The sequence below is a fragment of the Salvia miltiorrhiza genome, chromosome 5, assembly GCF_028751815.1.
Source record: "Salvia miltiorrhiza cultivar Shanhuang (shh) chromosome 5, IMPLAD_Smil_shh, whole genome shotgun sequence".
NCBI classification, from domain to species: domain Eukaryota; kingdom Viridiplantae; phylum Streptophyta; class Magnoliopsida; order Lamiales; family Lamiaceae; genus Salvia; species Salvia miltiorrhiza.
This window is the reverse complement of record NC_080391.1, coordinates 18,788,121-18,811,248: the sequence shown is the minus strand read 5'-3', so window position 1 is coordinate 18,811,248 and position 23,128 is coordinate 18,788,121. Positions and strand designations below refer to the sequence as shown.

At 44.4% G+C, this 23,128-nt stretch overlaps 1 protein-coding gene across 1 annotated transcript; it reads right to left on the bottom strand.

Moving 5' to 3' along the window:
• Nucleotides 1-495: 495 nt before the first annotated feature.
• Nucleotides 496-3,384, bottom strand: LOC130986534 (uncharacterized). Its single transcript, XM_057909966.1, has 2 exons — nucleotides 1,441-3,384; nucleotides 496-1,358 (listed from the first exon to the last, which is right to left on the bottom strand). The coding sequence occupies exons 1-2, from the start codon at nucleotides 3,349-3,351 to the stop codon at nucleotides 636-638; spliced, it is 2,634 nt and encodes an 877-aa protein (XP_057765949.1). The 5' UTR covers nucleotides 3,352-3,384; the 3' UTR covers nucleotides 496-635.
• Nucleotides 3,385-23,128: the final 19,744 nt, after the last annotated feature.

The following is a 23,128-nucleotide window of genomic DNA, read 5'->3' as shown; positions in this document are numbered from 1 at the left end:
TGTCAAGGAAGTCTACACAAACGGAGCATACAGGCTTCTTTCTGATGACAACGTCAGAGTTGGGCCTATCAACGGCAAGTTCCTGAAACGTTACTATCCTTGAAAGGTGGTAGAAGTTGAAGCATGTACATATGTATATAGTTTAATAAAAAAAAAAATATAGAAAAGCAGAAAAGAAAAAAAAAATAGAAAAACAGAAAAGCCAAAAAGATGAGTCAGATGAAAAACCAGAAATGGAGAAAAGCAAACAAAATGGAGTGTATGAAGACAGCTCCTTGACGCACGAGCCTAAACTGCATGTTACTCCTGGCCCGCATGAGTATAAACTGTGCACGGCACCCAATCTCAAACACTTGTTGATCCTATGAACTACGTTTTGACTTGATCCCTTTCAAAAGGGTACGTAGGCAGCTTAGATAATTTCTAAGTTCAGTCATAAGTTGTGTTTGACTCTTTTCAATTTATATCATCAAGTTATGATTTAAGTTGATTATGTGAAGCCAAAGACGTTTCATTCCAAAATAGCAAAGAAATCAAGTCATCAAAAGAAGCACAAGCATTGAGAGAAGATGTCAAAATATCCATGACAAACCAAATGAGAATCATCAAAAGAGGAATGATAAAAATGCAATATACTAAGCAAAAGGGTCTTGATCTCTCAAAATCTGCTGCATAGACTCTAGTGAAAGCTTCAAGGCTTCCAAATTCTTCAAGACCTCATCATTTCTCGAAGCCTCTTCAAGCTTGGCCAGGTCTTCCTTGAGTACCTTGATCTCACCACGAGTAGTCTTGAGTATCAGGCTTCGCTGCTCCAAAGACACCAACAATTCTTTCTTGCGTTTCTCCAACTCATCAAGATCCGCTTTTAAAGCATCACAATTCGCAGCATCCTTCTTCTCTTTGGCAAACTTCTCTTGAAGGCAAACCTTGACCTCTCGAACTTTGAGTGTGTGGCCTTCATTGATCTCATGAGAAGCCGACCTTACTTTATCAAAAGCGGTGGCTTTGGAGAATAGTTCATCAATACTATCTTCAAGGTTGGAAAGGTCAAGACCACAAATAATCTTCATACGGGAAATGCCACTCCGTATCTCGTCTTCAAGCGCCGATAGAAACTCGACTTTGGTTCTCTCAACCTTGTCACGAAGCTTTCCCCAGATGATCCTGCAGCACGACTTGAGTTCATCATCGATCATGCGTGTGGCATTGAACTCGGAAGGCGCCCCACATGATGGCATTGGTCGGGGGCGGGATTGTTTAGTAAGACAAGGAATCTCGTTTGACTTATTGGATTCAATGGATACACAGTCGATTGGTGAGCCCTTCTCAAGATTATTTCCAAACACTTCTTTCAAAGTCTACAAAAGGGCAAGAAGAAGATGCAATTAGAATGTGAAATTATATATCAATACGAAAAGAAGATAAGAGATGAGGAAAGACCTTGTTCACATCGGCATCCACTAGAGTTGGCTCTTCCTCAACGTGACCCTCGGCCGGTTTTGAGGACCCCGCAATTCTCTTCTTTTTCCAATTACGCTCAGAATTGCTACTACCAGAATCAGCTATGAGGGTGGTAGAGACGACCTTCCTCTTTCCATCTTTGGAGTTGATTGCTTCTTCCTGATCTTTTCTTTTAAAAGTGATATGAACCGGAGAAGAGATTTTGTTTTCAAAAGAAAATCTGTACGTCCTATCCCACCAAGTCTTATAGTCGACTGAACAATGTATCTTCATGTCCAAAGAAGATCGTGGAAAACATGCCCTTGATCGCGATCTGTGCAGCAAACACATGCGCCAGAGGTTGAGACCTTCTTCCAAAGATGTCCTTCGAATGTTCTGAGTAAGGCTGTTGGGTACGATTTGGTAATAGCTAAATTGACGGCTGAAGCGGTGAGGACCATAAGACTCCACGATGAAGTGGTCATCCAGCCGGCGAACCAAAAAACTCGAGCGAATAGCCATGAAGAAGCATTGCTCAATCTCTCTTGTATTTTCACCATCGACATAGAAAATGCCATCTTCCTTGGTGAATGTGGTACAATTCCAACGAATCGAGTTGTACGACTGAATTCGTTCGCGGCACGTAACAGGCAGATAATACTTCGCAGCTCCTTCGCCTGAGTATAGAGTCATCTTGGCGACACCAAGGCTTCTTGGAAGGGGAATGTGAGTGTTGAAATAGAGCGCTATCCAACCATATATGAAATGAAAGGGTAGCGTCACCGGGACAAGAGAAGGCTCCATAGAACTAGAGATAGTGTTCAACCCTTTGTAGATGTTGGCTAGAACTGGAGCTGTAAGGGAAACTTTCTGTTTGCACGCCATCAAACTTGCCATTTTGAAAGAGGTTGGTCTAATCGACATGGCATCACCATCTGGAAAAACAAAGATACACAACCAGCAAGCTATATGAGCTGCCAAGTACATAGTGGTGTGATACTTGTCACTAGCATCAAGCTCGATGAATGGAGCCCTTTCTTCAGAAGACCATGGTTGATGCGCTTCAAATGAACCACTCGGATTATGAGTCGATTTGGGGCGTTGAGATTTCTTTGCCCTGCGAGCAGGAGGATGAGAATACTTTGAAGCTTTCTTCGACCAAAATTTGATCCATTCATCGATAGAAACTGAGCTCTTAGGATCCTTGCCATCACGATGCTTAAGAGAATAGTAAGCAGAGAGTAAATATCCACAACTCAAGGGAATGAACGGGTTGCCAAACTGATCTTTGCCAAGAATCTCTTTCGCGCAGGGTACAACCTCATCATACAGTGTCCCGGTACACGGAAGCCCTGATAGATACTGTAAATCCCATAGAGAAATAGACATCTCGCCAGATGAAGTGAGAATGGTGTTCGTCGCAGGACACCAAGCTTCACAGAACGCTTTAACCATCTCGGGCTGGCAATCATACGTGAAAAGAGAGGCATAAACTGCATCATAGATACCAACAACTCGGAGTTCATTCCCGCAGCGACTAAGGATATCTTCAGTCCACTCCCAATAGCCTTCAAAGAAATGAAATTCCCCACGAAAGCTTGTAACCCTTCCCCATTTGGCATCTTTATCGATGATCCTTCGCCTCAAAGTCAATAGAAAATTGGACTCTTTGCTTCGCCAAGGACGAGCCGGATGCAATGTGTGAGCCCTCAACACTTTGTTCAAACTAATCTCGCTAGTCCACTCCGACTGATATAGAGAATTCAAAAGTTTGGGCCAAGGTTTCACATAGTGGCCTATCAATGCCGGAAATACTCTTAGATGCGTGCCCATTTCCGTCTCTTGCTCATCATCACTCAAGATCAGCAAATAGTCTTGACCATTGACCACAATATCTTTGAAGACCACCATCGTGACACTGCAAGGAAGCAACACATCCAGACTTAGAAATTTATTTGCATTTAAATAAAATGTGAATTAAATTCTAGAAGCAACACATCCAGACTTAGAAATTTATTTGCATTTAAATAAAATGTGAATTAAATTCTAGTCAAGATAAAAGGAGGCAAGCAAAAGGAGGCAAGATTGAATTTTATATATATATATATAATAAAAGGAGAAATTCAATCATTTAAAAAAAAAAAAAAGAGAGGCAAAATTCGGCCCATCTCAAATCCATCACCTTAGCCCACCTCTTTCCTACTAACAATCCAAAACCCACTCTTTCTTTTAAAAAAAAAAAAAAAAAGGGAAAACCCAAATCTCTCTATGTTTTTTTTTCACAAAAATCGGCCCACTCCTTTTTCACTAAAGAAAGGCCCATCTCTCTCTCTTCTCTCTCAAGGCAAGCACGCAAACAAAGAAGTGACAAGGGTGATTTACGGCGGTACCTCCGATTCAGTCGCCGATCACCACTTCCAAAAACCCATAAGTCAGCGACCACCGTCCCTCGGACCGAACACCGGCGTCCGTCTCCGAGCTGTACGGAGTCTCCGTTACAGCTGCTCACCGACGGTGGCTGAGCTTCGGGACTGTGTCGAGCATCTCTCTCAAAGCTGCGCCCCTGCGGCTTCCTTTCCGGCGAAGTCAGTCGTCGTCACTCCCCGCTCTCGGCGCACTCACAGACCGCTGCTGTTCACAGCTGCTAAAGCCCACGAGTCAGCCGTCGTTGGTCCACCGACGATGAACTTTCGGTCCTTTGAAAGGACCAGCTGTATCGTCGTGTCTGCTACTTCAGTGAAACGAGGTTGCCGAACGCCGTCGCTTCTCAGATAACCGGCGACCACTGCAAACCAAAGCCAAAAGCCACCGCCAGTGAGATAAAAAAAATAATGATGCGGTGAAAACTTGAAGTCCTCTGAAACGGAAGCAGATACGATTTCTTGGGCATTGGAGAACATTGAGAAGATAAGTTCAAGAAGCATTGGACTGTGGCCGAAATCTTGAACGAAGCAAGGATATATGAGCCGCCGTCTCTTAACAAGGATGTTTCTACGCCAAATGATTCCAGTAATAAGACGTCGTGATGAGAAAATGAATGACAGGAGCAATAAGTGGGCGGAGCTTCCTCACTTCGTCTTGAATCTCATCTTCCGCAGCCGCTGCTGTGAAATCAATGAGGACCACAGTTCCGACGCCGCCACAGCCGCCAAAATTCGCTCCGACTTTCTGCAAAAATCTTCGCCGGAGCTTCGCTGCATTCAATGGAGAGAGAAGTAAGATATGGAAGAAACGTGACAAGAAAGAAAGAAGATGACGAGCCCTCACCTTCACCATCGTTGATGTTGAAGCCTGGTTCCTTGATCGTTTGTCGGCAACACAGCTCGATTGCTAAAGCCATGGCGTCATCTTCAGGGACGGATAAAAGGAGAGAACAGGCAGATCCGTTGCTGGCCGAAGAGAAGTAGCAGTGGTCACAGCCATCTGGAGATGCCGAGGAGCCTAAAATCACCAAGAAACAGAGATCGATTTCCTGTTGTTTCCCCGGCCAACTAAAAGAAAAATAGCAAGACTCAAGCCAACAAAACTTTCCCCAGCTGCATCGGTGAAGCAGCTGTATATTTTAAAGATAAGAAAGATAAAAGAAAGAGGTGAAGTAAAAGAGTATTTTCTACTGCTAAGGGAATTAGTGAATGAGGAAGAGTGGCAACATTGTCTCTATTTATAGGCAAACTTCTCACCAAAAATCCTAGCTACCAAATCCCTAAACCTAGCCGCCAGTGTACGAAGAGTGGAGTTCCAGCTCTTCTTCTAGCTATGAACGGCCCTTCAAAACAAGCTGTTAAAGCTTAAAAGGGACTACATTTAATGCAACGAAGGACTTTGTTTGCGTTGGCACGCATAAGATGGCTGAGGAAAGTAATACTCTTATAAAAAAGATGGCACAAAAGGTAGCTTAAAATAGAACTCAACTTTGCAGTAGCCAACAAATTCTCAAATTAAAGCTGCTGGAAAAAGGAGTCACTGATCATAAGAACGGATGGCTGGGATTAAAAGACAAGAGTGATCAAACAAACTTGAAATAGGAGTTGCCATGTGGAGTTTCAAAAATGGGCTTAAGGAGTTTAATAGCCCACTTATTTGATTTGGACCGAAAAATGGTCTCAAATATTGAGGGTGTTAGTTGTTCACCTCAAAATGTAATCAAGCAATTAATTATTTAATTGTTAAAATTGTTACCATAAAAAAAAAAAAAAAACTCCTAAATATGAGTATAAACTATTTATAAATTCAAATTCAAGTCAAGAACTCCTCGATAAGAGTTTAAATTATCAAAAAATAAATTTCGAGACTCGTCTATTACCAAAGGCATTTCGTCCATAAACAATTCTCGATGGGGCAATTTGTAGACAATTAAATTTGTCGTCGAATTAAATCGTGCCACGTGTAAATTCATGAATTAAATATTCAATTATATTTTCTATTTTATTAAATGGGATTTTATTCCTAATTAAATAGATATATATGATTAATATTTAATAAAATGAATTAATGGGCTTATTGGCCACTTAAGGCCCTAAGGCCCATGCATGAAGGCCCAAAGCTCATAAAGCCCATGAAGCCCATCTCTAAAATCTATAAATAGAGGTGTTGGGGTGCTCATTATCACGGCTTGAAGGAGTGGAAGATCGAAGAGCATAAAGAATCCTCTCTAGTATCGCAAGTTGAAGTGGAAGATTGAGGAGTTCAAAGAATTCTATCAAGTATCAAGTGAAGTCTTGCAAGAATTGAAGAGCTTCAAGCATCTCTAAGAATTCTATTCAAAGCTTCAAGTATTCTTCAAGTGTCTTCAAGAATTCTATCAAAGCTTCAAGTATTCTTCAAGTGTCTTCAAGAATTCTATCAAGTCTTCAAGTATTCTTCAAGTATCTTCAAGTGATCAAACCTTCAAATCTTCAAGTGATCAAGATCTTCAAATCTCCAAGATCGAAAGCTTCAAGGCATTCTTACAAATTCTAAGAATGTTCTCAAATCAAATCAAGTTCAATGTTCAATCCAAAATCATGACTTAAGTCCTTTGGATTGGCGTCATCAAAACAAGTATTTCAAGAACCTTCGAGTTTGTTCAAGAATCAAATGGAAGAGAAGAATCAGAGGATTAACTAGAGATTGCAACTCGCATAAATCTATCTTCAAATCTATCAAATTATCTTTGTAACGCATTTTGTATTTTATCAAATTGAAATACAAAATTTGTGTTTACAGGGTGATCATATATTCATTCACATAGTGACAAAATACGTAAAATAAGGCACAAGCGAAAACAAATTGAGTTGTAGTTAATTTCAAGCTTGAAATCAAGCAAGATATCACTACAAAAAAAAAAAAAAAAAAAAAGCTTTTAGTGGCAACAATATGAGTGATGATCGTATTTATATCACTACAAATAGCTTTTCAGTGACAAAAAAAAAATTATTGTCACAAAATAATGTATCAGTGACAAAATAATATTGTATATTAACTTACAAATAATTAGATAAAAATATTAATTATGATGAATAATTTAATTTTAGTGACGAATTGTATGATTGATATTATATTAATATTGTGACAACTTTTATATTTGTTACTAAATTATTATCAATTTGTGACGGTAATTATAGTGATAATAATTTATGTCACTATAGAAATTCTTTTAGTTACTATATTAATTTGTTTCAGTGTTGAAATAGATTTGTCACTAAAATAACATTGTTATAATGATAATAAAAAATATATATTTTGTGACGACTATACTGCGTGACATTATTAGGAAATAGTAGTGACGATTGTATCATGTGACTAAATTAAGACGCTTCAGTGACAGTAACCACATGCGGCTATATACAAATTATTTTAGTGACAACTGTAGAATGTGACTAATTGATGAGGTTCTAGTGACGATAAAAACATGTGACTACATACCAAATTATATAGTGACAGTAAATAGGCGTGACTAATTGATGGAGTTGTAGTGACGACAAAGAAATGCAACTATATATTTCTTGTGACAAATAATTCATGTCACTGAAACAATGAACTACAGTGACGATCATTGAACGTGGCTATAAAAGTGAAATATAGCAATAACTAATTATTGTCACAACATCATCTTCAGTGACAAGATCATCTGTCACTATACTTAATTCAATATGCAGTGAAAATATTTGGTCGTTATCACTAATACTTTTAGTGTCGATGCATATAGTCTCAACTAAACAACGAACACAAAAGTTATCACTAAGCACTTATAGTGACAATTTTGGCACATATAGTGACAAGCAGCGTTGCCGCAATTTTTTTATTTTTGTTTTTTTGTAGTGTATCCACAATTCGAAGGCTTGCAAGTGGAAATAAATTGCAAGAAGAGGACAATTGTGTGATGAATTAGCAAAAGTTTGATTAAAGCTCATACAAGTGCTATAAAGCCAAACTTAACAGCCCCTAACAATTTTACGTCTAAGATTTTCACTCGAAGCCATCGAATATGACAATATTCTTAATGTTCTTAAATTAAAAAGCATGCACAACATGGTGCATATTGACGAGAAGTGGTTTTACATAACTAAAGTGTCCTACAGGGTGTTGCTGAACCACATAGGACATGCAAATCAAAGAAATTTATCATGAAAAGTTATGTTCATGTGTGTACATGCCCTTCTTTGCACAAGATGGGAGTTTCTTGTTTGATGGGAAAATAAGAATTTTGTCTTTCATATAACTTGTACCAACCAAGAGGTTAAGTAAGAACATGGAGGCTGGCACACTAGAACAAAAGTCTATTCAATCCATCACAAAAGAAGCCATCAAAGAATGCCTTATCAACACGGTATGGTCTTGTGATGATTTGTGTAATTTGTAACACTAGAATGATAGGACTTCATTTAATTTATACTTTAGTTTAATTATGATATTTTAAAAAGGTTTTGAATGTGTTATGCACTTTTGTACAGATCATACCAGTCATAGATCTTGAGAATGGTGTGAATAGGTCATTTAGAACCATTAGTTTCCAGCGCACGATCGATTGACGTCTCAGGATGCTCCGTGGCACGATTGGTTCGAATAATCGTACCAACTCGATCTGTAGTACAGTTGAAAAATAAGTATTCAAATTATATTCAGAGAAGATGACCGAAAATTCAGAGAAAATAACAAAGGAACCCCTACGTCGTCGGATATAAATGGAGAAGATGACCGAAAAAATAAATACAAAGAAGGAAACATAGGCTAAACAAGCAAACACGTGATAAATGAATGCCGCCTTCGTCAAAGAAAATCTGCCACCGGGATAAAATATTCGAGAGAGCGATAATAATGCACAGAGACAGATGAGTTTGAGAGAGAGAGAGAGAGAGAGAGTTGTGATTCAAAAGTTGACCAAAGAAGAGAAAATGAGTTGTGATGTAAAAGTAACCTTTAACTTAAAATTGACTAAAATTTATTTAAATTAAATTGGTGTAAACTCATTTTTATTTTTTTAAATTTATTTTACTAATTCACACCATAACACATCTTTTATTTATCTATCTTATAGCTCAAAATAATAATTTAGTAGTTATAATTAACCTTCACATAAACAGTAAAATATGCAAGTCACTTGTGGAGCCACTGCAGTGAACGAACGCTAGCCTCCGGTATTGTCTGGAACTTTCCTCAAGAAAAAAGGCATGGAAACCGTGCCAGATAAACCATATATGTTTATATACGAAAACAGTAAGAGTATGACGCACATGTATGATATGGACTATATATTTGATAAAATAATACTTAAGAATCGAAATATTATGTGCCGACAGATATGAAAAATAGTGGGAACGCATTCCCTATATGACATGTTTTTATTATTTCCACCTGATAAAGACATGAATGATGAATGTATGGGGCACACGTTATTTTTTTGCATGCGCTCATAAAGATAAAATTAATTACCTTGCCTTTTTAGCTTACATAAAATTAAAATCCTTTTCCTTTGGAATATAATAGGCGTTTTTTTGTTATATTTTTAGGAGCCTCTAAATAAAAGAATAATATAAGGAGGTATAAATTTAATCATTTAAAGTAAGGATCATATTTTTTATATCTTATTTTATTTGAAAGATAATATATTTATCCATTCTTTATAAGGTGGTATAAAATTATATCACCCTCTCTTAGATATAAAATTATTCATTTTCCAAGGGATAAGGAGCTGCTCGAAAAATTATACAACCCGCCAAAAATTTTTCATACATCAAAATAAATGAAGTTATAAGATAATAAATGTAGCTTATCCCTTTCTCATACCTCAAAGCAAATACATCCTATAGGATTAGCATTGATAGATAAAAATAATAAGACTAATATCTTGTTTATTTTGATGGATTGCAATTTTGGGATATCCTAAAACCTTAATTATTTTTATCATTCAAATTAATTTTATTGAATTTTTATCTCATGAAAAAAGTGAAATTAGAAATATTTTACTCTTAAGGATAAAAATATTCAATCATTCATAAACGCACGATGATATACAAACCATGCCCTATATCAATTGATAAATGATGGAATTTGCACAAATTTTTATTAGAGCACACTCGAGTAAGGCGTTGTGGGGGAGGGGGGTTACTCGAGGGTTGCTCGAGTGCTCGGTGGTGAGGAGCAATATATGCAGAGTAGGGAGAGAGTACAAATCAGAGGAATCACTCCCGCCAGAGGAGCCGTATGGGTCAGAAGAACCATTTTTTACCAGAAGGATTTCATCCATCAGAGGAATGACTCCAGCCAGAGGAGTCATCCGCACCAGATAAGTCACTCTTGACAGAGGAGCCCTCTTCTCCAGAGGAGTCATCCGCGCTGGAAAAGTCATCATCATCAGAGAAGTCATCATCATCAGAGAAGTCAACTCCATCAAAGGAGTCCTTCATGCCAGAGATGTCAACATCACCAGAGAAGACGCCTTCACCAGAGAGGACGTTTCCATCAGAGGAGCCAATAAACGCGCGGGAAGGTCTCCCGCGTATATTAGAATTACCATTGTACCCTTCCATCACGCAGGACGCATGCACCGAAGACGTTTTTACTATTTTACCCCTCCGCTTGTAAATCTATAAATAGGGCCCGAGCTCGTGTATTATTTTTTACGCTCTCTCATATTTTCAAATACAATAGTTGTTTTCTCTCTCGTGCAAGGTTTCCGATCAGCTATTTTTACTCTTTCCAGCCTTCTCGGCTAGGTAGAATTTTATGTTTCCCTTTATAGATTTAGGTGTTGGTTCCGTAAACACCAACTGGCGCCGTCTGTGGGAAAGCTACTGAATTAAGACGTGAGATTACGGTCGCCGGCGTACGCGGATCTGTGAATTCAATCGGATTCGCGGGCGTTGGCACCGATCGGTCCGATAATCCGGATATCCAGCTATGTTTGATCGTTTAATTGCGTTTTCTGGTTTAATATGTGGTTGATCTGCTGAGTTCTGCGTTGATTTGTGTTTTGGGTGCATGGGGAAAGGTGGCGACGGGCGTAAAACATGAATCAGGGGAAATTTACGTTTGATTACCGCTTGTGTGGGGTAGTTATCCGCGAATAAGGGGTTCTCTTATAGAATTGAGGTTTTCCTAACCGATCTAATGTTTTGCATGAGGATATTGTAATTGGGAGCTCTGTTCCGATGGTGTTCGTCGTTTCCTTACGGATCCCCGATATTTTGGGTTTATGTTGCTTGTATGTGGTTGTTTTGCGTATTGGTGCGATAATTGTGGGCGATCTTCGTGTTTTATCTTGTTTTCGGTGAAGCATGTGGTTATTACTGTTAATTCATGGGTTTGCATCGATAATACGCTGATCAATACTTTGCTTCTGTTGTGCTCGGGTTCGCGTTGCTAATCCGTGGGTATTCTTTGTTTGCAATTGATAATTACCGTTATTTCCTATGTTTTAGTGACTAATCCTCGCTTTGTATCGCTGAATCGGGGGGTGATAATCTGTTTTTGTTACGTTAGTTCTGTGCCGGGGGCTTATAGACGTTTTTCGTTTAAAGGAGGGGGTTTATGGGCGTTTTCCATGTTTTTCGTGGTTGATCTTCGATTTCGATGTTTAAATTGGAAGTTCTGTTCTGTTCCTGATGTATTGGGGTTTTTTATTGCGGATCTGTGGGTTTTTGTGGTTAATCGTCGATGGCGAGAGTATTTATTGTCGTTGATACAAGAGTTTTACCTCAATAATATGATGATTAACGCTGTGTCTTAGTTATGGTGAGGTCCATATTGTTGTTTTGTGAATGATCTTCACTTATGGGAAACGATTATTCATGATTCTCCATGTTTTCCTTGACTAATCTTCATATTATTAGCTTGGTCTCTTACATAATTTCTTTTATTATCATGTTTTAATGCAATCGTGCTAACATATCTTCTGGCGATAGCTCTGTTTGTACTTGTCTCTGGGTATCTTGCGTCTGTTGAAGTTTTATTGAGGGCTCTGTTTTCTCAATCTATACTCTGGGTTTATTTCCCCGAGTGTAGAATTATTTGGAAGGGAATTTTTTAACGGTCTCTGCACCGGAAGCCTGGATTTCTTATTGGATTTCTTACATTGGGACTCCAATCGGTAATAAGGGGTTTATTCTTTCGTCGTTAGAATGGTTTCTCACTTTGTTTATGTGTAGGTACCATGGGATCATCAGATGCTCACCGCAACCTAGAAAGGGAGTTCGACTCCGCTGCTCTCACCACTGAGGTGCCACCTTCACTGTTCCCTGGCCTACAGGGCAATGCTACCTTCACTACCCCACCAGGGTTTCAGGCTATCCCCGCCACTCCGTTGACAGGGTTGAATGCAAGCCTCCAGAGATCTGCTCTGGTGACTCCAGGATCCGACATGCCATGCTTAACTCCCGCGTCTGGAGCGGGACAGATCACGTTTGGGTCGATGGAACAGATGATGGCGCTGCTTCACTACTCCGCTGTGCGTCAGGCACTAGGAACTCCCATGTTGTCCACTGTTCCCACTGTAGCTCCACTGGTGGGAACGGCTACTTTGCAGGGCACTGAGGCCCCACCTCCCGCTGCTCAGGAGGTAAACACTTTAGCAATCAACAAACAAGCTGCGATGCCTCTGGAAGTGCAAGGGGACCCTGCTGACAGGGAAGTGGAAAGAAGACCAGAGGGGAGTCGGGTCAGACTCAACAGTGTTGTGAGAAAGGAGAGGGTTGACGAGTCTGATAGTCAATCCGTCTCTTTGGTGTTCGAGGAAGAGAGACCAAGGGAGAAAGCTCGGCTAAAAAACCAAGTGTCTCAGCTAAAACATCAACTCCAGGATCTGGAGGAATCACTGAGGGAGAAATCCCGAAGGAAGACAGGGAACAAAGGTCAGGAAAATCGCACCGGGTGGAGAAGTCCCATCGATCGGAAAAATCGCGCTACACAGAGAGGTCAGAGGAAAGAGAGCCGGAGTATTCCTCTGGCAGACATGAATATAGAGTCCACAAGCGCCACGCTCATGAAGTACCCAGAGACAGAAGGGAACAGGGGAGGCATAAGGGGGACAAGAGAGCTAAGACATCGAGGTTCCACCCGATCAGCAACCGCAGTCCTTTCTCGGACGATATTTTGGCAGATGTCTTACCTAGAAGCTACAAGCCCATCTCACTGGATTACGATGGCACTACCGATCCGGAGGTACACCTCAATCGGTTTGAAGGGTTAGTTACGTTGCACATGTACACAGAGGGCATCAAGTGCCGGATCTTCTCCACTACCCTTACTGGACCAGCTCAGTTATGGTTTGGGACGCTGCCCCCAAATTCCATTCACTCTTTCGAAGAATTACAGACTCGTTTTCTACGTCAGTTCGCGAGTTCACGGAGGGTAGGGAAGTCAGCCCTTTCGCTGATGGATATTAAGCAGGAGCAGGGAGAAACGCTTCGGGAGTACACAGCAAGGTTTAACCTTGCCGCTCTGGAGGTACCAGAGGCAGAATCGCAAATTAAAAACAGCGCCTATGTCAGAGGACTCAGGCCAGGGATCTTTTTTGACGAATTACAAATTCGACCAGCAAGGGATTTTGATGACATCATGGCAAGGCTGCCGGGTTATCTACAGTTGGAGGACGCCAAAATGGCGAGGAAGGTGGAAAATGAGAAACACAGAGTCAAGAAAGCTGAGGAAGCACCTGAACGACAAAGACAGCAAGATAGGGCCCCATTCAGAGGGTTGCCTCCTAGAATACTCCCACCCCAGGGAGGAATGCCATCTAATCAACAGCGCACAGTGAATGAAGTAACACGGTTTACCGAATACACGCCCTTGATCAAACCACAAGAAGAAATTTTTCATCTGATAAAGGATCAGCCGTTCTTTAGGGCACCGGGGACCTACCGGACTGGGCCGCCGCAGGAAGGGCCTAACAATAAGTTGTGTGAATATCACAATTCCTTCGGGCATTACACGAAATATTGTGGACACCTTAAGCACCAATTGGAGTTATTGGTGCGCCAAGGATGTCTCGACCACTTCATTGATAGGGGAAATGAAGGTCAGAGGAGGACTGATCAGAGAGATCAGCGGGATCAGAGGGATCAGAGAGATCAGCGAGATCAGAGGGATCAAAGAAATAACCGGGATCAGCGACGAGAGTAGGGGAACAACAACAGAGATCGCAGGCTCGATGACAACCAGGATAATCGCAGAGAAGGGGCAGACAGACAAGCTCTTCCTCCCCCCCCCCCCCGTATAGAAGGGAAGTTCACATGATTTGTGGGGAAAACGGGATGCCCACATCAAATAGGGCTAAAAAGCAAGTCGTCAGAGCAGTCAAAATAGGGTATTATCCTAAAAGGGTCATGGAAGTCACCAGCGCGGCAGAAGAGCCGGCAATCACTTTCGGAGCAGAGGATATACGTACATTAATGTATCCGCATGATGATGCGCTGGTCATCACGGCGGACATTGCCGGCTGCATTATTCACCGTATTTTCGTGGATTCGGGTAGTGCTGTAAACATCTTGTACAAGGAATGTCTTCAAAATATGGGAATTAACGCTCATGTTGAGCCGACAAATGCTCCTCTGTTTAGGTTTGGAGGAGAGATGGTCATGCCCCTGGGGTATGTAGAGCTGCCGTTGATTCTTGGCAGTACAGCGACGGGCAACAAAACAAGGATGGTACGTTTCTTAGTGGTGGATATGCCTAAACCCTCGTACAATGTCATACTCGGCCGGCCCGCCTTGACGACATTCAAGGCGGTTATCTCTTTGTTTCACCTAAAAATGAAGTTTCCAATCGAGGGTGGAAGAGTGGGAGAAGTTTGTGGCGATCAGACGACATCAAAAGCATGCCACGTGCAAATGCTCACACAGTCAGCGGGGCAGAAAAGGGAAAGATGGACAGAGGGGTCGAACGCCCGGAAGAGGGGGAAAGTGGGCGAGGTGCATGCCCCAGCAGAGGAGCGCCAAGAGTTGACGGATTTATTAAAGGACAGAGACTCCACAGAGAAAACCGCGCTGGTGTCCACTAGCGATGTTTGCAATATGATAGAGTTATTTCCAGGGAAAGAGGGTTTCCAGACTAAGATTGGATCGGCCATGAGTGATCAAGTCAGAGAAGAGCTCATTGGTTGTCTTCGACGAAATGCGGATGTGTTCGCTTTTAATACCTCAGATTTGAAGGGAATCGATAGAGGGTTGGCAGAGCATTGCCTCAACGTGGACCCTAAGGTCAAGCCGGTAAAGCAACGGACAAGGAATTTTGGGGCTGAAAAGGACGCTGCCATCAGAGAGCAGGTCTATGAACTATTGAAAGCTGGGCATATTGTGGAAGTGCAGTACCCAGAGTGGATCTCAAACGCAGTGATGGTACCCAAGAAAACAAACACATGGAGGATGTGTGTGGACTTCCGAGATTTAAACGCTGCTTGTCCGAAGGACCACTATCCTCTGCCGAGGATTGACCAATTGGTGGACTCCACTTCAGGATGTGCCTTATTATCCATGATGGATGCGTATCAAGGGTATCATCAGGTAAAGATGAACAGGGGAGACATCGCCAAAACGGCCTTTGCCGTCTGTTGTGGAGTATATGGGTGGAAGAGTATGCCGTTCGGTCTGAAGAATGCAGGAGCCACATATCAGCGGATGATGGAGAAAATTTTCAAAGAACAGCTTGCTAAGAATATCTCAGTATACGTAGACGATATGCTCGTACGGAGTAACAGGGCAGAGGACCATGTGTCTGATCTGGAAGAGATCTTCACAGTAGTCAGAGATCACAGGCTCATGTTGAACCCAGCCAAGTGTACTTTTGGGGTCACCACAGGGAAATTCTTGGGGTATAAAGTCACGCCAGCAGGGATTGAGGTCAACGCCGACAAGGACAAAGCTATTTTAGAAATGACACCGCCCAGAGGAATCAAGGAGGTGCAGACTCTGAATGGGCGTATCACTGCTTTGAGCAGGTTTATATCGCGATCGGCAGAGCGAAGCATGCCGTTTTTCAAAGTGTTGAGGAAGGGAACCAAGTTTCTATGGACAGAGGAATGCCGAGCGGCATTTGAAGATCTTAAAGTATACCTAGCAAAACTCCCAACTCTGACCAAGCCAGTTCCGGGAGAAACGTTGTATTTATACATAGCTATGGGGGAGGAGTCAATCAGCTCTGTGCTAATCAGAGAGGAGGGAAGTCATCAGAGACCCATCTATTTTGTCAGCAGAATTATTCAGGGCCCTGAGCTCAATTACACAGAGATCGAGAAGGCGGCTCTGGCAGTCATGATCACGGCAAGAAAGCTGAGGCCTTATTTCCTTTCACATCGAGTGGTGGTACGCACGTCTTTACCTTTTAAACAAGTTTTGGGGCGCGCGGATTTGTCGGGAAGAATGGTCAAATGGGCTGTGGAACTAGGGGAATATGATGTAGAGTACGAGCCACGAACGGCGATTAAGGCGCAGGCATTGGCAGACTTCATACAAGAAACAACTCGTCGTCCCATACCAGAGTTCTGGGTGGCTTATGTGGATGGGTCAGTGACAAAAGAGGGGTGCGGAATTGGGGTACATATCACTTCGCCAGGATACGGAACATATCAGTTCGCTATTAAATTCACCTGCCGGTTGTCTAATAATGAGGCAGAATATGAGGCAGTGGTCAGAGGGGCACATATCTTGTCAGAGCTTAAAGCCGAGTGTGTCATCATCAGGACAGATTCTCAATTGGTAGCTCAACAGTTCTCAGGAGGATACAATATCAAAGATCAGAGGATGAAAGCGTACCACACCAAAATTAACGGCATGAAAGAAAAGTTCATGGAATTCAAGCTCGAGCAGATTTCACGGGAGGAGAATACAAAAGCGGATCTACTGGCACGAATGGCTAGCGCAGTAGAGCAAACTTGGAGCGACGAGATTATTTTACTCTGTGATACCAGAGAGATGGAGACTTCGCAGGTGTTCTCGGTAGAGATCAGGGATGATTGGCGGGCTCCGATCATACACTTCTTAAAGACAGGGGAGCGGCTAAGCAGAGAGTCCAACCAGAGGGCTCGTTATGAAAATTACTGTCTAATCAATGATCAACTCTTCAAAAGATCTTTTACTCAACCTCTGCTAAAATGTTTATCGCCAGAGGAAGCTAACTTTGCTCTGAAAGAGATTCATGCAGGTTGCTGCGGCGGACACACCGGATTTCGAGACCTTGTACGCAAGATCATTCGGGCAGGTTTTTATTGGCCTCACATCAACCAGGAAGCCAGAGAGTTTGTCCGCAAGTGTGAAGCTTGCCAGCGGCATGCTGGGAAAATCAACATACCAGGGGAGCCCATGGGTGTAATGTACGCTGCTTGTCCGTTTGATAAATGGGGCATTGATATAGTTGGGAAGCTGCCTACAGCACCTGGAGGGAAATGCTTTCTCATTGTGGCAGTGGACTATTTTTCCAAATGGGTCGAAGCTGAGGCCGTGAGCAAGATCGATGAAGTCACAGTGGAGCGCTTTATTTGGAGAAACATCTGTTGCAGATTCGGGGTACCGAGAATCATTGTATCTGATAACGGGACTCAGTTCACGGGGCAAAGGATCGCGGATTTCTGCGACCGAATGGATATTACACAGAGGTTTGTCTCAGTGGCTCATCCACAGGCAAATGGACAAGTGGAATTAGCTAACAGGTCCATATGTGAGGGAATCAAGAAGAGGCTAACTCAGAGCAGAGGGAAGTGGGTAGAAGAGCTGGACACCGTCCTCTGGGCTCATCGAACCAGTCCAAAAACGGCGACAGGGGAGGCACCATTCACGCTGGTGTATGGATCCAATGCGGTGATACCAGCAGAGGCACGACTAGAATCATACCGGATTACCACGTATGACACTGAGCACAATGAGGAGCTCCGCCGAGCAGAGCTGGACTTGGTGGAGGCACAGAGGGAGGAAGCCCGTGTCAGAGCGGCCAAGTACAAAGGCATCATCAAAGCGGGATATGACAAACGGGTCAGAGTGAGGAAATTGTCGAAGGGAGATTTGGTTCTCAAGCGAGCTGATGCATTAAAGGCGGTGGGTAAGTTCGAAGCCAATTGGGAGGGGCCATACATCGTCACAGAGGTTTTGGGAGGCGGTGCGTACATATTGTCGGATTCAGACGGCAGAGCTCTACCCAGACCATGGAATATAAACACACTCAAAAAGTTCTATGTATAACTGCTTCTTAGCAGGAGTAATCACTTGTAGACCGGATACTCTTTTTCCCCACAGGGGTTTTAACGAGGTCCGGGGCCATAATATCAATAAAACAGATATGTGGTTCTAGGGAATTCCCTGGTGTTGTGTTTGTTTATTTCAATTCTTGTTTTCTTACATTACATATGCTACTTAACATGTTCGTGCAGAGCACTGCACATGTCACCAGAGGGGGGAGTAGGGTGTATACCCATAATCCTCAATTTTTAAATTCAAAATGCAAACTGCTTCTTAGCAGGACAAGGGAGAAACAAATACAAAAACTGCTTCTTAGCAGGTCAAAGGGAAAGCAAGCATCAGGGATGGACGTCTCTTCTTCCATGATCCAACACTCCGAATCCTTCTTTGTGGCTGGGACACGCTCACCTCTCAGATCTACCTCAACTCCACTTTGTGTCTGCAGAATACCAAGAAAAACAACAAGTCAAAATGCCAAAAAGAAAGAATACAGAGAAGGAACAAACCAAAGGCCAGATCTGAGGAACCAACGCCCAGATCTGGGAAATCAACGTCTAGATCTGAGAAGCCTGGCTATAAAACACTCAAGCAAGGGAACTCCACTCGTTACAACCACAAAGTTAGAGATCTACACCAGAAGCACAGGGGAAAAGGCGGAGCCCTCAGGGATGTGAGTGTTTAGAGGGGAAATTCCCTTACTTAAGTGCCTTACAACCGATCTAGGGAGGCAAAACATCAACAGAATCCAGGGTTTGAAGGATCGGAAGAGGATATATATAGAGGCGATTCTGGGCTTAAGAAAGGGGCTAAGGGGTAATGGGCCCGCATGAGCTTATGGGCCGGAAAAGGGAGTAAGAAATAATTGGGCCAACATGTTCATAACAGAGTATTGCACATGTCACCAGAGGGGGGAGTAGGGTGTATACCCGTAGTCCCCAATTTTCAAATTCAAAATTGCTTCTCAGCAAGACTAGGGCAAACCAGAGGAATTACGCTCCACCAGAGCAGAGGGGTCACGCTCAACGAGAACAGAGGGGTTCCTGACAATCGTAAGCCGCGAAAGTTGGTTGTGCCATCCGGGCCCTCCATGCTCCGCGCAGAGATAGCACTTAATCGTAAGCCGCGAAAGTTGGTTGCACCCCCCGGGTTTTCCATGCTCCGCGCAGAGGTTGCTTTAACCGTAAGCCACGAAAGTTGGTGGCACCCCCCGGGTCCTCCATGCTCCGTGCAGGGTGTTCCTGTCAATCGTAAGCCGCGAAAGTTGGTTGTGCCATCCGGGCCCTCCATGCTCCGCGCAGAGATAGCACTTAATCGTAAGCCGCGAAAGTTGGTTGCACCCCCCGGGTTTTCCATGCTCCGCGCAGAGGTTGCTTTAACCGTAAGCCACGAAAGTTGGTGGCACCCCCCGGGTCCTCCATGCTCCGTGCAGGGTGTTCCTGTCAATCGTAAGCCGCGAAAGTTGGTTGCGCCACCCGGGCCCTCCATGCTCCGCGCAGAGATAGCACTTAATCATAAGCCGCGAAAGTTGGTTGCACCCCCCGGGTTTTCCATGCTCCGCGCAGAGGTTGCTTTAACCGTAAGCCACGAAAGTTGGTGGCACCCCCCGGGTCCTCCATGCTCCGTGCAGGGTGTTCTTTCAATCGTAAGCCGCGAAAGTTGGTCGTGCCAACCGGGCCTTCCATGCTCCGCGCAGAGGTGGCACATAATCGTAAGCCGCGAAAGTTGGTTACACCCCCCGGGTCCTCCATGCTCCGCGCAGAGGTTGTCCTTAACCGTAAGTCACGAGAGGTGGTGTGCACCCCCCGGGTCTGCCAAGCCTCATGCAGGGTGTTCACTTAACCGTAAGCCATGGAAGGTGGTGTGCATCCCCCGGGTCCGCTAAACTCCGTGCAGGGTGGACCTTTAACCGTAAGCCACGAAAGTTGGTCGCACCCCCCGGGTCTTCCATGCTCCGTGCAGGGGGTTACTATTCAATCGTAAGCCGCGAAAGTTGGTCGCGCCATCCGGGCCTTCCATGCTCCGCGCAGAGGTGGCACATAATCATAAGCCGCGAAAGTTGGTTACACCCCCCGGGTCCTCCATGCTCCGCGCAGAGGTTGTCCTTAACCGTAAGTCACGAGAGGTGGTGTGCACCCCCCGGGTCTGCCAAGCCTCGTGCAGGGTGTTCATTTAATCGTAAGCCGTGAAAGTTGGTCGTGCCATCCGGGCCTTCCATGCTCTACGCAGAGGGTTACTATTTAATCGTAAGCCGTGAAAGTTGGTCGTGCCACCCGGGCCTTCCATGCTCCACACAGAGGGTTACTATTTAATCGTAAGCCGTGAAAGTTGGTCGTGCCACCCGTGCCTTCCATGCTCCACGCAGAGGGTTACTATTTAATCGTAAGCCGCGAAAGTTGGTTGCACTCTCTGGGTCTTCCATGCTCCGCGCAGAGTGCTCAAGCTTGAATGGGAAGCAGCTCGGATGGGAAGCAGCACGGATGGGAAGCAGCTTGGAGGGGAAGCACGGAATTGCCAACAAAGAAGTCAACCAAATCCTCGGCAGAGGAGGTGATAAAATCCCGTCCAGAAGAACCAACCGAACCCTCGCCAGAGGAGTCATCTCAATCCTCGCCAGAGGAGTCATCACAATCCTCGCCAGAGGAGTCATCTCAATCCTCGCCAGAGGAGTCATCACAATCCTCGCCACAGGAGTCATCACAATCCTCGCCAGAGGAGTCATCTCAATCCTCGCCAGAGGAATCATCTCAATCCTCGCCAGAGGAGTCATCTCAATCCTCGCCAGAGGAGTCATCACAATCCTCGCCAGAGGAGTCATCTCAATCCTCGCCAGAGGAGTCATCACAATCCTCGCCAGAGGAGTCATCTCAATCCTCGCCAGAGGAATCATCTCAATCCTCGCCAGAGGAGTCATCTCAATCCTCGCCAGAGGAGTCATCTCAATCCTCGCCAGAGGAGTCATCTCAATCCTCGCCAGAGGAGTCATTACAACCCTCGCCAGAGGAACCAACGAAATCCTCATAACAAAAAATTAAAGCAATTCCAAGGAAGGGGATCCGAGAAGCATCAACAACAATCATAACAAGCCAATTCAAATCAACAGGGGAAAGACGGAAATATAAACCCCACCTCAACAGGCAGCGAAAACAACACAAACAACAGAGATCAAAGAAGCGGACACGGGGATGAAATTTCATTAAAAGCATGCCCAAGAAGCAAAGATGTACATCAAAAACCGGCGGTAAGTGTTCAGTTGGTACAAATTAAAGAGTTACAAAATTTTCCTTTTGATAAGGTCAGGAGAAAAAGGGGGAACATCAAGAGGGAGGAACAGAAGCAGCTTGAGCAGCAGCGGAGGAGACAGGAGCAGAGACAGATGAAATTGGGGGAGGAACACCACTGGCAGAAGCATGGCCAGAAACGGCTTTCTCTGTGAACACCGGCAACAGGCCAGTTTCCTTCACTTGAGGAAGACGAACTCCCAAATCCAACAACTTTGCAGCCTCCTGCACATACAGATCCTCATTTCGGTACAGGTCGAATAGCTGTTCCACCGCAGCAGGGGAAGAGGCAGAGTCGGTGAAGACAGAAGCCGCTATGTCAGAGGGCAGGGGAGGCTCCAGGCCGAATTGGGAAAATGTTCGGGAGCTCTCGCCAGAAGGATCCCGCAGCCGGTTCACAAAGCGCGCCAGGGAAGCACAGAACGCAGGAGCATACACGGGAGTAGACGGCAGCGAGTCAGATCCAATCCCAAGAGAAAAATAGGGAATGGCTTTCTCTAGTACTGGGTACCACCACTCTGGCTTCGCTGGAGAATGCGCAGGGATCCCCATCCGCTTATTTATCTCATCATCCTGGAGGTTATCCATCAGGGCTCTGAAATTCAAAGTGGCAAGTTGCTCTGGGGTGGCCCCAGCCATCTCTAGTGCTTTGGAAGCTGTCTGCTCTATCACATAAGCAAAGAGGGGTCCAAAATCCTCCAAGTATTCGGGAGTCTTTTTGAAGGCCTCCAGAGTGCCTTCCAGCATCACCCCCAGGAAGTGTTGGCCTCGCGGAGATAAGAAATACTCCAGGCGTTGATCTCGAGCCCCCAGGGTGTACGCACGGTTCTGAGCCTCCACAAGTATCCTCTTCCAGCCCCGCCTGGCTTCCTTGTAGTCTCTTTCGTAACCAGCTTTGAACCTAGCTAAGCTCTCATGGCTCTCCTTTGTGGCTCTCGACAATTCGGAGGCCAAGGACGCCCTCTCCACCTCCACCTGAGCTAGTTTAGCTTTCAACTCAACAACCTCCGCTTCAGCCTTGCTCAAGCGTTCCACAACTCCAGCAACAACATCATCGCGCTTGGCGACCTCTACCTGCTCTTTTTCTCTCTCCTTTTCTGCCATATCATAGTCATGGATGCACTTAACGGCACCCCATAACCGTGACTCTACCTGCAAGCAAATAGAAGGGGGACCCAACAGAACAATAGAGAGGTTAGTAACTCGAATTTTTTATGGCAAAGATATAATATGCAGGGTACCTGAAGAGCCAGCTGGCATAGCTGAGTGGCCAGAGACGCCCGAGACAAATTCTCCACTTTCTCCTGGTCCTCCGAGTGGACACGAGCTAGCAGCGCATTAACTAATTCCTTACCCGATAAACTCGAAATGGGCCCAGGAACAAGATCCTCTGACTCAGCAGCCGAGGGCACCACAGCTTTGCCCTTACCCTTTCCACCGGCAGAGGGGAGAACCTTGGAACCACCAGCTGACTTCTTCGCTGGCCCTTTGCCCTTGTCCCCAGCAGGAGTGAGAATCTTCACACCGCCAGCAGACCTCCTCGCTGGCTCTGAGGACTTGCCGGCCTTTTTTAGGCCCTCCTGTCTCTCTTTCTCACCCACAGAGATCAGGGAACCTCTCTTCCTCTTCTTCGTAAGATCGGCAAGGGTGGCATCGGGAGCCAAATCAGGTGAAGGAACCTCATCGATAATATCCACGACTTGGATATCTTCTTCACGGATGCCAGCGGCGTCACCAGCACGGGAGTGCCTACTTCTGTGAACAAGAGCC